The sequence below is a fragment of the Dermacentor silvarum genome, chromosome 6 (assembly GCF_013339745.2).
Source record: "Dermacentor silvarum isolate Dsil-2018 chromosome 6, BIME_Dsil_1.4, whole genome shotgun sequence".
Lineage (NCBI taxonomy): Eukaryota > Metazoa > Arthropoda > Arachnida > Ixodida > Ixodidae > Dermacentor > Dermacentor silvarum.
This window is the reverse complement of record NC_051159.1, coordinates 183279498-183297925: the sequence shown is the minus strand read 5'-3', so window position 1 is coordinate 183297925 and position 18428 is coordinate 183279498. Positions and strand designations below refer to the sequence as shown.

Genomic DNA, 18428 nt, shown 5'->3' with positions numbered 1-18428 from the left:
AGATACGCTTCACTTTCGTGTTCTATCGATTCCTATGAAAGCGGGATCAACCATAATTTTTGAATAGCGAAGTGAAATTTCGATAAAATGCACAAGCTGTAGGGTAATAAAATTTGCCGATACCTTCTTTAAAATACCATTCACCAATGTTGGCAAAGGAAACTTTAGCATCTGCTTACCGTAATTCGTTCGGCAAGTGTCAACTTTCCACGGCTCTGCATTTCGGGTGTGCTGGAGATTGACATTTCTTCCGATTGAGTCAGTGCCGTTAGTGTGTTGTCTTTTTTTTTTGTTCTTTCTAATTTATAATATATCTATAACCTATAACATAACAGTGACACAGGTTTAAGTATATAGTATTCTTCGAACAATTGTCGCACGTTTTATTGCGATAGCAATTATATGGACACTCAAAAGCAGATTTCTGCCGTCGGCGTCGGCGTCGCCGTCGCCGTCGCCGTGAGGTTCCGTATGACGTCATTTGGAGATGAAATCGTCGCCGCGCGCCGAACGCTGTATGTGCGAGTGAAAGGGCGCGAGGGGCGCGTCTTTCACGGGGAGTGAACGCACGGCGGGGAACAAACGCGCGTTCTGCGCCGTGCTCGCTTAAGGGCTGCAGAAGTAGGCGTCTCTTTTATTGCGATAGCAATTATATGGACACTCAAAAGCAGATTTCTGCCGTCGGCGTCGCCGTCGCCGTCGCCGTAGCCGTCGCCGTCGCCGTGAGGTTCCGTATGACGTCAATGGAGATGAAATCGGCGCCGCGCGCCGAACGCTGTATGTGCGAGTGAAAGAGCGCGAGGAGCGCGCGCTTTTACGGGGAATGAACGCACGGCGGAGAACAAACGCGCGTTCTGCGCCGTGCTCCCTTAAGGGCTGCAGAAGTAGGCGTCTCTTTCCTCCTTTACAATCACCATATATGTAGAGCAAACGCGTCTTCTACCGACGCGCGAGAGGCCGTGGGGGAGGGGGGGGGAGGGGGGGGGAGGGGAGGGAAGGGAGGCGACGTTTAGCTGCGGCACCAAGTGCCTATTTATATCAGAGGCTCCGGCAACAGTCACCAACGCCGCACGCATTTTGAGCGAACGCGGGCAAAACGCCTACGGCGTCGACAACAGTTCTGCGTGTTGCCGGTGCTGCTGCATGTCCAAGTTTATTCAGCTGATAAAGCTAATATCATTACTCCGTATAGCTCTCCACAAATTTGCTATCGCAATTGATGCTTCGCCTTTCAGGTGAAACTGCGACAACTTTTTCTCTTTTACAATCACCATATATGTAGAGCAAACGCGCCTTCTTCAGACGTGCGAGAGGCCATGGGGGAGGGGGAGGGAAGGGAGGCGACGTTTAGGTGCGGGACCAAGTGCCTATTTATATCAGAGGCTCCAGCAACAGTCACCAACGCCGCACGCATTTTGAGCTAACGCGGGCAAAATGCCGATGGCGTCGACAACAGTTCTGCGTGTTGTTGCTACCAAAGCCGCTCACCTTACTTCGTATGACATTGCTGTGTTGCTATCGCATTCATTGCTTCGCCCTGAGGGCGAAACTGTGACGTTTTTTTTTTTTTTGTAAAAGTAGTTTTCATAAGTTTTCTACCGTTGTTGTGACCCAAACAAGCGCTCCGTAATGTAATGGGGAGGAATACAGTGCGTTATATAGAGTAAAGCATCTATGGAAACAGGACAGGATGGGCAAGGACGGCGCATACAACCGATAGGTTCTGCGCCGTCTATGGATAATCTATGTGATTATCCCAGTAAAATGTTCCTCAGAAAAAGTTGTCGCAGTTTCACCCGAAAGGCAAAGCAACAATTGCGATAGCAAATTTGTGGAGAGCTATACGGAGTAAGGATAGTAGTTTTATCAGCTCTATAAACTTGGACATGCAGCACCACCGGCAACACGCAAAACTGTTGTCGACGCTGTCGGCGTTTTGCCCGCGTTCACACAAAACGCGCGCGGCTTTGGTGACTTGCCGGAGCCTGTGGGGGCGGCTCCGAGGTTTTCGACGAGATCAGAACGGAACACTCGTCAAGCAGCGTCGGAAGTCTTTACCACCTTCTCGCCCCACAACGTTTTTATATAAATAGGCATTTGGTGCCGCAGCCAAACGTCGCCTCCCATCCCCCCACGGCCTTTCGCGCGTCGGAAGAAGTCGCGTTTGCTCTACATATATGGTGATTGTAAAGGAGGAAAGAGACGCTTAATTCTGTAGCCCTTCAGGGAGCACGACGCAGAACGCGCGTTTGCTCTCCGACGTGCGTTCGCTCCCCGTGAAAGCGCGCGTCCCCCGCGCCCTTTCACTCGCACATACAGCGTCCGGTGCGCGGCAACGATTTCATCGCCGTTGACGTCATACGACGGCGACGCCGACGGCAGAAATCCGCTTTGGAGTGTCCATATAATTGCTATCGCAATAATAAATATGTTGGCTTGCGGGATTCGATCACGGTACCGCCAGCTACTCTAACCATTACGCCACAGAATATAAAATCCTTAAGAATTTACCACATGCAAGCCAGCGCGAGGAGACCCTTCGCGCGTTTTCGGAACGCCGTCGATTTCCGTCGGTGTCATCGCGTCATCATACGTCAAAATCAGGGTCGATCCCGAAGACAGTGCAGTCTAAAATTTTAATATGAGTGCAACCCTCGTCCTACTCCCATTGCGCGAGGATGACGCGATAGAGTGCGGCGCAGTGACTCCATCCCTTTCTCAACCCCAACTCGCTCTGGAAGACTGTATTTCATCGACTTCATCAGGAATTTGAATCGCTTTCAATCGCTTACTATAAATCCACCGATTTGTCGAACATGACGACAGCTCATCAAGTCACTAAAAATTAATTTTGTCGTTGATGTGCAATCTTAGAAACCTGAAAAAAATATATGTGCGTTGCTAGTGAGGACAAAAGTACTGATTCAGCTTTGTCAACAGTCGCGCTTCATACAGAAAGCAGACAAGCCGGAACACCGAGTTCTCTTGTACTACATATCGGAACGCAGTCCAAGCTCCTGGGATGGGCTGCGAGCGCTACCGGACGCCTTTGTTTGTTTGCCGGAGTGCTAGAGGGGATACGAAAACTGGAGCGCTGTTCTTTGCACCATCTCTTCTCGGCGTTGTACCAGATTAACAAGCCACGGTCGGAGGCGCCATAGGCGGCGTTTTACTCGACCGGAGCAAAGCGCGTGTTTCCTTCCTGCAAAGGAAGAGACGAATGATTTGCATCGCGAGAAAAGCCAGACGTTGAGCCCGCCTATTTGCATCAAAAAGACTGCATGCCCGTTCTCCTCAACGCTACAGAGAACTGGATCCGCTTAGTCGAAACAGTTTGCCCACAAATGCATGCAGCATGCAAGTGGCAGCATGTTGCCCAACAAGAAACTGTCGGCTCACAGGCAAAACATTTCGCGCAGCGACAGCCCACTGAGCGGTAATTCAGTGCGGCGCAATCTCTTCACTTTCCCATCTTTAGACATCTTTGACCGATAAATTTCGTTTTGCACCTCGCATGTATGTAAATCACGTACCCCACAAAACTAAATCTAGCAGGTATTATACCTCAAATAAAACAAGTTGCGTTTCCGCAGGTGGTGTGCAATAATGGCTGCGCTCACTCCCTTTCCCTCTTTCGCCATTGCAGTGTAGCCAATCGAGATTCAGCCTGCTTAACCACCTTGCGCGTTCTCTAGTCACTTCTATCTTTCCAGGTTCCAATCTAGACAAAAAGAAAAAGTCAGTTTCGCCCGAAAGGCGGAGCCTTGTTAGCGACAGAAAACTATATGGGCCCTTTTCGTGGCGATCCCGTGGGCGCTGTCATGTTTGATCACGTGGTGACGCGTCAATTGCTTGCCTCAGCTGCCTCTGTTGCCTCCGTGTTTGCAATGGATGCACATGACGCCCGGTGTGGCGCAGGAAACCTTTGTTTCGGGAGATGTAGACGTTGACTGGGTGGTCTACACAAAGCTTTGGCCACAGCTTCAGAGGACATGTAAAAACACTTTCGAAGCTCATTAAGCTTTGTGCAAACGGCGCGAGCAGCGTATATGTTGATTGTCCTAAAAACGAGACTAAAAATGGATACGAAGCTTTCCGCTTAGGAATTGCATCAGGATCAGTGTGTTTTGCTCCTCGTTCTTTATTTGGCAAATACTTAGAAGCAGCGGCTACTCACGTTTCGGACTCAGTGAAGTTCGTCGCGGGTTCACTATGATACTATCTGATTATCTTCTGCCTAATCGCTCGCGGGTGTGCTCAGTTGCAATAGATTTGTTCTTGCTGCACACAAGACTTGGAACGTAACTGCTCTGTTCTTTGTAATAGCTTATAGCAAATATATAGTATCGCTAGTAACTCGCTTACTCCTGTAAACCGTCACGAAACATTCAACTTCAACCATTCGTGTGCTGTCGGCGTAGTCGCTGTTACTCATACTTTTGCGCATTGATTCAAGTGTGCGCCCATTCACATATTCTTAATATAGAGTGCGTAAGCTTGCGTGCGAGTTGGGGTAGATGTGTGTAGATAACGTGCGCGAAACTTAGTATGCCAGGAAGCCATTGTTTCACGAGTGGTACTCACTCTTGCCGATGTTCCGGGGTTGAAGTCTTTTCTTTGGAGGTTAGCGATACAATGCTGAAATGAATTTTTGTGAAAAGTGATTTTTTTTTTAATCCACGAGGAAAGTCGTACTTTGAGAAGGGCCGGCAACAGAGGCTGTCCGTGTGTAGCACCGGTCCGTGAACTTGTTTACACATATTCATTCTATTCCTTAATATGCCAGTCACAATTTTTTCACCCAACTTCTGCAGACGTTTCCAATCCACTGCTCCAGAATGTGCAGTATGAAGGGAGCACAGTGTGTGAGCGAAAACCCAGTTGCATTTCTGACAGCTGATCGCAAAGAAACAGGGCAGACGCGGTAATGGTTTCGTATTCGTGCGCTTTCGCTGTGGCAACGTATGGCGCGCCGCCGAAAGCGCCATCTCGTTTCTCGAGAACAAACTGCTCCGCGAAAAGGGTCAATATTAAACAATTATATCAAGTAAGGTTCTTAGTTTTATCAGCCGTATACCTTGTAGTAACCATCCGCTTCCTAATTAAATTAACCAGCGTGGTGTCACGCGTACACAGACCAACACGAACAGATCCCTCCAGATGACCACGAGCACTCGCAGTCACAACGCGCTGGCGTGGACAAGAGCAGCGGGGAGCGAACGCTTCGTTATTCACTCTCAGAACGTTGTTGTTATATGTGAAGCTTGCAGGGAAGCGCTAGTTCAGCATCAGGGTTATTGTATCACTACGGGTGAGGCGATACTGGCAACGTTTAACGCGTACCCGATCATCTGTCGTAATCTATATATATATATATATATATATATATATATATATATATATATATATATATATATATATATATATATGATGTACTTCGGAAAGCTTTACCCTCTTGTTTGCGCGACAGCCTTGTCTATGGGGGCAAGCGGCCCCCGGACAGTACTGTCGTGGATCGCGGAAATGCATTCTTGCGGCGAGCGATCAAGCGCGGAGGCAGCCTGAAACGGGAACGTTAGGATGCTAGAGATGTTATACAGACGCAATTGAAAGGGCGGCTAGCGAACTAACGGAAAATTGAGGCAGAGCCAAAAGACACAGCCAGAGGAAAGAATGAAAGTGGTCGAACGAGCAAAAAGCACCCGAGAGAGAGGGACGATCGCGCCATTATGCCAGCGCAGATATAACAAGCACAGCCAGTTGGCGCGCCGCATGCAAGCTCTCGGCCATCTGGTCGGCGCTTCTCGTCGGCAACGCGCGGACGACGCGACCTCGGTGAGGCGCGCGCTCGCCGCGCCGCAACGCGGCCTCGTTCAAAAGACAGCGGCAGCCGCATCGTCCTCGTCATCCGCGTCGGGAAAAAGGCGTGCCCGCAGACCGCCGTTAGCGAAGCGCGTCGAAGCTGGGCCAGACCGGCGAGGAAAGTTCTGCGGCGCGGTGCCCCGACGTCGGCGTGACCGCGGGAGGAGTGTACTACGAGCGGAGAGCAGTCGTTCGCTGGCTGACTGCGACGAGCCGCCCGGAGCCATGGCGTACGAAACCGACTCGCTCCGACGGCTCGTCGGCAGCGGCGACGCCGGTGCACGTGGACATATCGGCGACGGATCGGGAACGCGGAGGAGGAGGAGCGCGAGGGATACAACCAGGAGCGGCGTGCGTTGCCACGCTCCGCTGCCGCACTCCAGGTGAGCGCGGCAACGTGTTGTGGGCCAGCGGCCGAATTCACGAAGCTCTTCGTTCGCCATTGGCTGGTAGACTTCTCTAATACGTCCGGCATCACGGTTGGCTGGAATTTTCGCTTACGAACAACTCTAGCGTAAGAGCCTTTTGTGAATACGGGCCGAGATGGCTGGCAGGCCACGAAACGCTGTCCGGCATGACAGCGAACTCATCAGGGGTGTTCGAAGTAATTACGCTTATACAAAGGTAGTGCATTTTCGGTTAGATTGTGTATCACCAAATTCTGGATGCAAATGCAAATAATATTGCTCTACCCTGCACATCTGCGCCGAAACGCACAACTCCGCCCCCCTGGGTGAAAACGAAGCGGGACTTCGGGCGCTTGGGAACCCTTTCACTTCTTGGCCATCAGCGACATGTCGATTGTGTGGTTTGAGTTAGGGCTGCGTTGCTTTGTTTCCTTCGTCTTCGAAATATCTGTAATTCTCTCGATGCGTGACGAACGACAGATAAACGTTTACAATATGACGAGAGGTTTGCTCTACCCGCAATGAGCGAATTGGCCGAACTGAGCAAGACATCGCCAGTGTGGCGCATTTCCGGACTCACTTGGCTGCATAAGTGCACTAATCGAACAAAAGGGGCAGCAAACCACGAAAAGAGCCTCTTCGGCCCTTGGCATGCACTGTCACGCTGTTCTGTGTACGGGTCATTCGATCGCCAGTCTCGTGACAGAAGAACCGTGAAATTGACCCCGAACATTCAGCTGCATAGCAGAAGTTCTTGGGAAATATAGCCATTTTACGAAATAACGTCATATGTTCCGCTGATTGTTGAAACAATGCTTATACTCACGTTCAGACGTGGCCATACGTAAATCGGGACGCTGAACGAGCACTTCCATGCAGGCTTATAATACAGGGTGTTAAATTTTAAGCTTTACGGATTTTTTCTTAAATCGCTTGTGGCAGGTAACGTGATTCATATCGTTGAGCTGGGTTATTCGAAGAGGCGGTCATTAGTAGCACGAGAAATCGAAACACACATTCCGCTAATTAACAAAAATTGACTACTGGACTTCTTAGTTAATTATTTTACGGCACCTATTGCAATTTACGAATTGTAGCCAGTGAGTTTGCAAGACGCATCCACTTGAAATGAATTTGCGAGATGACACCAGTTTCAAGATATTATTTCCTAAAGTGTCGGACAACAGTGCATTTTTACGGCGAGTCTGTTGGCGCATTTCTTCAAACTGGTGTCATTCTGGAGATTCATTCCAAGTGAATACGCCTGACAATTCGTAAATTGCAATATGTGTCGTAATGTAATTAACTAAGAAGTTCATTAGTGAATTTTTGCTAATTAGTTGAGTATGTGTTTCGATTTCTCGTGCTACTAATGTCCGCCTCATCGAATAACCCAGCTCAATAATACGAATTATGCTACCTGCCACAGGCGATTTCTAAAAAAACATAAAAATGAACACCCTGTATATACAGGGTGTTCATTTTTATGTTTTACGGAATAATAATAAGAGAGGACTGCTGAGTTGTTATAATAACAACTCAGCAGTCCTCTCTAATAACAACTCAGCAGTCCTCCCTCGAGCTTATTATTATTTTTGTTCTAGATTGGAACCTGGCGCTGCCATTATGGTACACCACCTGTGCAAACGCCTACGCTAGCCACCTTATTTGAGGGATAATAACTACTAGATTTGTGTGTCTGCATGTGTTTCCGACTTTTGAACATGTACGTGTACGAAACGACATTGATCGATCGGCGATGTCTAAAAATAGGAGAAAGTAACGTACAGATGAAGCCTTACGCATGTGTTATTGTCGAAAACGTGTTCCCTTCAAAATAGTCTACTCTCTGGTCTGCCGGCCAGTACTCACGATTGGTGATGCTGACAACGTGGAGTACGTGGAGCGAACGTGGAGTTTGGTCATGTTGGTATTCTTCGTATGGTCATTCCTATCTTGCGGAGTTGTGCACATCAGAATAAATTTTTGCGCTTCCTATACTATGCTAGTCGTAATAATGCACCCAAGTCTTATTTTGCATTATTTTGAAACGGTGGCGTGCCTATTAGCACCTTTCGCCGCTCTTCAAAACGACCAATCTGACCAAACTTGCAGCACGAAGTTGGTTTGAGGATTAGGATACCCTGCTGGCGAACATCGCAACTATCTCGCCCATACGGCGGACAACTATTCCGCGGAAGAAAGGGAAGGGGTCAGCGCTCGAGTGGCCTTCCTCCCAAGGAATGACCGAGCGCAGTGCTGCCTATAGGTGCATTGAGCACGACACGGCCGATGGCTGACGTGTGGAATGCGAGCAAAAAGCGCGTCTTCGTTCCCCCGCGTGTACAGACGCCGCTGTCGGCAACCTCCGTTCGCGGCGAAACACCATTCGACGACCTTGCACCCGCGGCCCTGACTCATATTACTCTCACGCTATAACGTCACGTAGGAACGTTATCTACGTCGTATCAAGAGCACTTAGCGAGCGCACAATCTGGAAGCTATATTCTTTATACAGGAGCTCCCTTCACATCCTTATCCATGCACTGGCTTTGTTGCTCGCGATTTCTCTGTGTATAGTTACGTGTGCGTTCAGTCACACGGAAAACATTTCAATGTAATCACTAAGAGTTTTCTCTGTAACTCTCTCTTTCTTCAACACGTTCCTTTTCATTTTTTGTGCGCGTTCTTATCGGCGAATCAACGCACGCGCGCGTTCTCGAAGCCATGGAGTTTCGTACCAAGAAGAGAGAGAGTGATTTTATCGATAGGAAAGACATAGATGTCGACCTGAGCTAGTGTGCTCTAGTCTGCTAGTGTTAGCATATAGAGGAAAAGCTGGCATTCGTTTACCGCCGATACGGAGGTTCAGCCAGCATGGTAATGATGGACCACGGTTAGATGCCAAAAGCTGCATCTCCATGTATGCGGAAGAAGTAACCATCTCCTCATGTTTGCTATGCTCAAAACCGAATCTCATTGCCCAAGCACAGAGATGGACGTGTAAACTACGCGTAGTTCTTTGCCATGTTGCGGCTGAATTCTGGATTTTCACGCAATCTCGAGGAATTCGAAACACACCCAAAGGTTGCTTTCCGTCGTCTGTAACCACCCAGAGGTCCAGTTCAATTTAGTGTCGAATTTATCAAAAGCGGATGGACATGAATAGGAGTAAACTACTTCCTTAGGGTTCTACATGTATCGGACTTCAAGTCCAATATGAATAATATGAGTAATCGTTTCCGAGCTAGTTTTGAAAAATATTCAAGGCATTGTACAATGTAATGTACAGTGTGTCTTAGGAGCCCTATAGCGCTCCTGAAAATACGTACATTTCTAATTAAAGCTTGGAATAATCTACCCATTTCTTGGCCAATCTCCCATTGTGGTTATGAGTCACTTGTTCGCCAGACAATAACAAGCACAACGATAACAATGAACGGCTTACAAGTTGTATAGAAAAATCCTCGTGCCATTGCTGTTTTGATCGGTTCACTGCAGTGCCCTATTCTCCTCAGGTAATATTAGCAGGCAACTCCATGCTGGAAGCTACCAACAGTGTTGGAAAATATGTATGCATACTGTGTCAGAGCAAAAGCACAGGTCGTGTTCCACTACACTCACCGAAAGATTGGATTTCGACATCGTGTCTTTTTTGCAAAGTAAATTCCCTCCGCAAAAATCAGTTCGCACTAGGCAGTTTCAGAAACACGTCGGCTGCCATCGTTAATAAACTTGTTTTCTTCACTTTCTGCCTACATAAACTTCAAAACAACAGCTACAAATTACCATACGCACTGCAAGTTAAGCAGCGCGAAACGACGAAGACAGTAGAGAAACGTACACACACCCTGAAATACCAACTGAAATTTCGTTCGTGAAGGCCATGTTATACAAACCCCATCCCCTCACATTTAACAAGGTATACGGCATCTGTCGTTAAAGGTAAGCGCCAAGACGCAAAAGAACATGTCACACTACCCCACGAAACACCAGACGCACGAAGAAAAGCAACATAATGCCTTATCTACAGCAGGCAGCTGTTAGAGGAGCAAAAAATTATGGGCATGGTGTCATGAAATGAAAACAGAACCACAGCACACGCAGAATGAAGTAAAACCAAACCACACTAAATGAGAAAGATTAAAGCAAACATGATCAACTTAGATGTGACCACGCGGAAATAAAACACAGCATGAAAAGTATGATGTCACAAACAACACCACATGAAGTAAAAGTGGGAACAGAAGGTACCGTGGTATGAAGGGGTGAGCTTGAGTGCAAGGAAGACGAGAATGCGGAATAAATAAAACAGCTGCTGAAGAAAGAGCAAGCTGTCGCATTGAACTGTGCTACGACAAGAAAAAATAAAAAAGCAACATTCGGGGTACATGACTGAGCACTGTATCTATGCGCAACAGTATGCAAAACAAGCACGCGTGGTATTCTGTTATTTAAATAAGCCAGTTAACGAAACACAAAGCAGTGCAGAAACACAGCATCCACTAATTCACACATGACCTTCGCGAGACTATAGAAACTTGCAGGATGTAGCACCAACTTACCCTACGCAAAATCCTGGGCCTAATTTCAACGCCCTCGCAAGTTCAGTTCCTTTATCTCGCTATGTCTTTTACGTTGACTGCACACAGAGGTAGACACGCAAACAGAGAGCACAGGCCCGGTAGAATGCAAAGATTGCTTTTCATGCATTCCTTTCTGATCAACCACTGCTCACGATTGGCCGATGCTGGTGATAATGCAGACGTAGTAACACCGCTTCAACCACTCACGAATCGTGGACAGAATCGTGACATTATAATACGGCCCAGATCCTGTGAAGCGACCAAGTTGGTGCGTATATTAAAATAATAGTAACAATAATTTGATTTTTCCCGATGCCGCGGGTGCCGCTTAGGAGGAGGAGAATGATCACCATCGTGGTTCAACGATATTTCGCCTTCGCTCACCGCCCCAGGAGCTCCAGTTACATCCCAATAGTCTCCCCTCCTTGCGAGGGTTGCGGAAACCGCTTCGAAATTCCGATGCACTTCGCTTGGTTGGCAACGACGGAGTCGTGCCACCTTCTTGCTTCGTGGCGATATGCGGGACAGGGTGAACACGCCCCCTTTTCACCTTGGGCGAAAGTAATGCAGACTGCGAAACGCTTCCGCATGCATGTCGCGGGCGCTTGCGTCTCGGGGTCGGGTGCCTCTTCTATCGCGCGCCCATCTGTTGCCGAGCCAGCCACTACGAGATCCAAAACCGGCGACACCCACTCTTGTCGACGGCGTATAGTCGCCGGGACGCAAGCTTTGCTGGCCGCGCGATCCGCGCCCATCTCTTTGCAAGTCGCTTCGAGGCCACCTCCGCGGCGTCACGAGCCCTCTCTGCTCAAATCAAATGTGTCAATGCACGCGTGCTTCCAAGATTGCGAGAGAGAGAAGAAGGAAACAGAAGAAAACCAGACTTTTCCTTTTGCATATCGCGCTGCCATTGGCGTTAAGAAAAATCAATTTAAGAACAGAAGCTTGGTAAAACTGAGCGACATAAGAAAGGGAGCAATGTCAGGGAAGGAGAGGCTTAACGGGATATATCGGCTTGGTAGTCAGCGCCCAGTTATAAGCAAGAATTGAATCGCGGCAATATGCGATCTCATGCCCTATAGATGCCAGGTCCGACGTCGCAACGCGTTACTCGCGTTTCACGTGTATTGGCTTCTAAGCGCTGATCATGTCTCTACGCTTTCTATTGAGCGAGCGTATGGACGTGACATTAGCACCACGCTGCAGCCTCAGTTGTTGCGAAATAAATAAATGAGTAAATAATGATAGTAATCTTTAATTATGCACCACTAGAAGAAATGCATGGTAGTATAATAGTAATAATATTAACAATAGCAATAATAATAACGAGTACGATATGGCGCCATCGTTCCCTCGAATCCTGACTATGCAGAAGTACGATAACACGGAACATGTGCGATTACTAGTAAAGGGAACGATTATAAAAAAGCAGAACGATTGTTCTAACAATTCACGGTGTTTCGGAGGCATCTCACAAAGAAACATGGCTCCGCAGACGCGTTAGGTGTTGTATACGTCAGCCCTTCAACGCGCTACGTTGGTGCACAGCTCTAACGCACCTTAAGGATTGTGTTACAAGGGCCATAAAGCGCACTGTGAAGCTGTAGCAGTAAGTTACGTTTCTTGAATGCTGGAAGTGTCATTGTTATAGGGAGCGGAGGTAATATTAAGAGCGTGTCGCGACGCGCCTTTGTTGGTAAAACGTTTATTAAAATAACAATAAAAGGTTTCTACCCTCAGGAAAGGGAACCATGATGGTGAGTGGAGGATTAAAGGAGGAGGTCAGTTCAGATATTGTTGACCATTTTTGAGTCTCGCGACAACAGAACTAATAAAGGTGCGTGGACGCCCTCAGTGGCGATGCACTTTTTTATAAACTCCCCGCACCAACTTCTCGTGGCGCGCCACAGACATTGGAAACGTGTCCTGTCCTTGTCTATAGTAAAATGTTTACCGATTAAGAAAGTATAGAACTAAATCTAAATGAGCGTAGAACTCCTACTTGGAAGCTTTGAGATCTTTATTTGCGCTAAAACGGCCCAAATACGAGCAAATACTTTGAAATGTACGTGACGACACTCTGGCGTACTGGCGCTGCGATTGCGATGCAAAACTACAACACGGAAGTTTGTGCTTCATGTTTTCCCTGTGGTAATTGGCATTTTGCCTCCTAATGAATAACAATGGAGTTTTGACAGCAATGTTCACCAGTCTAAACTGATCCCTTTAATGTGTTGCATCACGCGCCCTTAGCAACAACAAATTATTTCAACGTGACAGTGTTAATCTATCGAAATTCACATGGCTGCATTATGTCTAGCTACGCTCATAGTGAAATATCTTATAGAGTAACGTTATCGCGCGCTGTCTGTGCTAACTGACCAGGAAGAGAAAGCTTATCAGAAAACAGACGCTCAACAGGGCGACTCGTTAAAAATTTAATTAAATTCTGGACTTTTACCTGCCAAAACCACGATATGATTATGAGGCACGCCGCAGTTGTTGGATGGATGGATGGATGGATGGATGGATGGGATGGGATGGGATGGGATGGGAATGGGATGGGAATGCGAATGTAGGATGGGATGGGATGGGATGGAGGGATGGATGGAATGGATGGGGATGGGATGGATGGGATGGGATGGATGAGATGGATGGATGATGGATGGAATGGATGGATGGATGGATGGATGGATGGATTGGATGAGGGATGGATGGATGGATGGATGGATGGATGGATGGATGGATGGATGGATGGATGGATGGATGGATGGATGGATGGATGGATGGATGGATGGATGGATGGATGGATGGATGGATGGATGGATGGATGGATGGATGGATGGATGGATGGATGGATGGATGGATGGATGGATGGATGGATGGATGGATGGATGGATGGATGGATGGATGGATGGATGGATGGATGGATGGATGGATGGATGGATGGATGGATGGATGGATGGATGGATGGATGGATGGATGGATGGATGGATGGATGGATGGATGGATGGATGGATGGATGGATGGATGGATGGATGGATGGATGGATGGATGGATGGATGGATGGATGGATGGATGGATGGATGGATGGATGGATGGATGGATGGATGGATGGATGGATGGATGGATGGATGGATGGATGGATGGATGGATGGATGGATGGATGGATGGATGGATGGATGGATGGATGGATGGATGGATGGATGGATGGATGGATGGATGGATGGATGGATGGATGGATGGATGGATGGATGGATGGATGGATGGATGGATGGATGGATGGATGGATGGATGGATGGATGGATGGATGGATGGATGGATGGATGGATGGATGGATGGATGGATGGATGGATGGATGGATGGATGGATGGATGGATGGATGGATGGATGGATGGATGGATGGATGGATGGATGGATGGATGGATGGATGGATGGATGGATGGATGGATGGATGGATGGATGGATGGATGGATGGATGGATGGATGGATGGATGGATGGATGGATGGATGGATGGATGGATGGATGGATGGATGGATGGATGGATGGATGGATGGATGGATGGATGGATGGATGGATGGATGGATGGATGGATGGATGGATGGATGGATGGATGGATGGATGGATGGATGGATGGATGGATGGATGGATGGATGGATGGATGGATGGATGGATGGATGGATGGATGGATGGATGGATGGATGGATGGATGGATGGATGGATGGATGGATGGATGGATGGATGGATGGATGGATGGATGGATGGATGGATGGATGGATGGATGGATGGATGGATGGATGGATGGATGGATGGATGGATGGATGGATGGATGGATGGATGGATGGATGGATGGATGGATGGATGGATGGATGGATGGATGGATGGATGGATGGATGGATGGATGGATGGATGGATGGATGGATGGATGGATGGATGGATGGATGGATGGATGGATGGATGGATGGATGGATGGATGGATGGATGGATGGATGGATGGATGGATGGATGGATGGATGGATGGATGGATGGATGGATGGATGGATGGATGGATGGATGGATGGATGGATGGATGGATGGATGGATGGATGGATGGATGGATGGATGGATGGATGGATGGATGGATGGATGGATGGATGGATGGATGGATGGATGGATGGATGGATGGATGGATGGATGGATGGATGGATGGATGGATGGATGGATGGATGGATGGATGGATGGATGGATGGATGGATGGATGGATGGATGGATGGATGGATGGATGGATGGATGGATGGATGGATGGATGGATGGATGGATGGATGGATGGATGGATGGATGGATGGATGGATGGATGGATGGATGGATGGATGGATGGATGGATGGATGGATGGATGGATGGATGGATGGATGGATGGATGGATGGATGGATGGATGGATGGATGGATGGATGGATGGATGGATGGATGGATGGATGGATGGATGGATGGATGGATGGATGGATGGATGGATGGATGGATGGATGGATGGATGGATGGATGGATGGATGGATGGATGGATGGATGGATGGATGGATGGATGGATGGATGGATGGATGGATGGATGGATGGATGGATGGATGGATGGATGGATGGATGGATGGATGGATGGATGGATGGATGGATGGATGGATGGATGGATGGATGGATGGATGGATGGATGGATGGATGGATGGATGGATGGATGGATGGATGGATGGTGGATGGATGGATGGATGGATGGTATGGTGGATGGATGGATGGATGATGAGGATGGATGGATGGATGGGAAAAATTTAATAATGTCCTGAGGTCCGGACCTCAGCGCGCAGGGGCCGGGCTCCCACGTTGGAACAGTCAGGCCATGCCCCCGACCGCTCCGACGTGGGCCCTCATGGCCAGCCCATAGGTTACGGCCCCAGGCCATCGGTGGCTCCTGATACGCGGATGAACCACTTTCCTCATATGATTTGTTCCGTGCCTCGGCAACGAGGGGGCCACGCCACGAGCAGGTGGTCTAGCGAGCGAAGGCATTGCAGTGCCTGCAAGAACTACTGGCATAAGTGTCGGGATAAAGCCTTGTGTAATAAAGGCCGGGCTGGGATACGAGCCTGTTTGCAATAATCTGAGGGTCAATGCCTGCGCTCTATATTTAACTTCTTGTGAGGAAGGGGAAAGTCTTTCCTGCCGAGATAAAAGTGCTGCGTAATTTCATTCTATGTTGTCGGTTCATCTCTGTTCTCCACCACTGCGGGCCGGCCGGGGAGTTCCCCATGGTCGCCGAAAGCGAGACCTCGCGCCTTGGAGTGGGCCAGCTCGTTGAGGTTTGTGGGGCCTCCCATGATGGATCCCATGTGAGCGGGGAACCACGTGAGCGTGTGGGTGGCGATGCTTTTGCCGTCGAGGATGCGACAGGCTTCCTTACACACGGCGCCAACGCTGAAGGCGCGGATGGCTGCCCTGGAGTCGCTGAAGATGTTCGCATGTTTCTCGTCCAGGAGAGCCAAGGCCACTTGCTCGGCCGCACATGACGACGTGCTTCGTACCGAAGCTGCGTTAACGGTCGAACCCCTGTGGTTGATGGACACTACTGTGAAATTTTTGCTGTTGCCATATTGGGCCGCGTCGACGAAGCAGCTGCCGCCAGGGAGTTCTGTCACCCGGTGTAGGAGCGCCACGGCCCTGGCCTTCCTTCTTTCCACGTTGCGCTGGGGATGCATATTGCGCGGGGCGGGGGATATGATGATGTGGTCTTTCTGCTCTTCCGGAAGGCCCTGGTAGGAGTCTTCGACCTTAGCCGGGGGGACGCCCATCTCTGTTAGGATTCGTCTGCCCGCCGTGGTGCCTGGATCACCTGGATTTTTTAACGTACATCCAATGTCACGGAACACTAGCGATTTAGCGTTTCTACTTTTTCGAAATGTGGCCACAGCGGTGTGAAATCAAAGGCGCGACCTCGTACTGAGCAGCGCGACACCGTAGCAGCCGTGGCGGGTATATAACTCGTGCCAGCACAAGCGAAATGCGATGTGCAGCAGATGCAAGTGCAGCACATAACCAGGGAAACAACTGGAGCCTGTTGTGTCATGGTGTCTTACCGCTCGAACAGTCGCCATCGTACATCTGTATTGCTGCTGTCTCTATTATTTTCTTTTTCTCTCTTTTCACTCGTCAGCGTCGACGTGCAATGCTGAGTCGCTTGCCTATCCCACCGTAATTCCCGAGTGACACCACCTGTGTTTCAACAAGGGCTCTGCTATGCTCCGCTTCCTTTTTGTTCTCCATCGCTTACTTTTGGCAGGTGTTCTGGCTGAACAACGCGGCCCCTTGAAAGTATACGCACAAAGTGCACAAAGTGGCACAATCTAAAATCTTGGGCCTTGCCTATCTGTTCTGCCACTCGGCGCAGGCAGGCGCCGTGGAGGCGACGAACCTACATTGTGGCAGGGGCTCCACGCTGAGTATATCCAGCTGAATCTCGCTGTGCTTGCTACGACATCGCTGCTCGAAGTGCACTTTCCTTTCTTGTTATTTTATTGCGATAGCAATTATATGGACACTTCCACCGTATTTCTGCCGTCGCCGTCGCCGTCGCCGTGAGGTTCCGTATAGATAAAATCTTTGCCGCGCGCCGTATGCCCGAGCGGAAGCGTGCGGGGACGCACGCTGTCACGGAGAGCGAACGCACTCAATCTTCCACGCGCAAGCAAGGAAGCGGGAAGCGAGCGCCGGAGGGAGCGGGAGGGGGGGGGGGGCGCATTTCTACTCTGCCAACAACCGCGCTCGTCGCTCGCTCGCACCGTCTCTTATCTCCACACGGCTCTGACCTTTATGCGCCGTGCATTCGCCGCTCAGTTTCCGTTGAAGCGATAGACCGCACGTACCTTCGCCGCTGCGGCGTATCCGCTTGCTGCCAGAATTTTGACGGTCGTTGTCTGCAGTCATTCAGTGTGATCTATTCATGTTTGTTTGTGCGCGCTCACACCACGCTTGTTCATTCAGTTAGTAATAGTCGGGCCACATTTTCCAACGCACGCTACACATGCAATGCTGCCCGGATCGGCAGTGCAGCGCTACAGGTGTGTCCCTTCGCACGCGCTGCCCACGGTAAGCGCTTCTCATCACACCACCGTTTCACACGCGCCTTCTCGTGGTCATCGAGTCTCTCTTCATGTCGGTCTACTTACGCCGCAGCACACCTGCTTACTTAATCAGCTCATGTTTACTACAATTCATATTGCTACCAAAGCCGCTCACCTTACTTCGTATGACATTGCTTTGTTGCTATCGCATTCATTGCTTTGCCCTATATGGCGAAACTGTGACATTTTTTTCGCATAAAATTATCTTATAGCATTCGCTGCGCTGCTAGATATTGCTGAAACACTCGAATTGAGCCGTCCATCAACGCAGGGGAAGAAACGCACCTTGTGCTGAGCGAATTGATCAGGTCAAGACTAAAAAAAAAAAACATCGTGTTTTATGGTACTTACTTTCAAACGATCCATTGCTTCACTTTTTTCCGGTCTTGTTGTCTGGCCTCTGTGTTCAGGCGAGCAAGCTGGCGACATCGAGT

At 49.0% G+C, this 18428-nt stretch overlaps 1 protein-coding gene across 2 annotated transcripts in view; it reads left to right on the top strand.

Moving 5' to 3' along the window:
• The first annotated feature begins 5784 nt into the window (after window positions 1-5784).
• The window catches only part of LOC119456518 (leucine-rich repeat-containing protein 15), a 46537-nt gene continuing 33893 nt past the window's right edge, over window positions 5785-18428 (top strand). The window contains exon 1 of one of the 2 annotated variants that reach the window (XM_037718343.2): window positions 5785-6245. In XM_037718343.2, coding sequence (XP_037574271.1) covers window positions 6088-6245 — 158 coding nt within the window. In that variant the 5' untranslated portion in view covers window positions 5785-6087. Of the gene's footprint in view, window positions 6260-18428 lie in introns of both variants that reach the window. The other variant, XM_049669928.1, reaches the window with a different exon arrangement.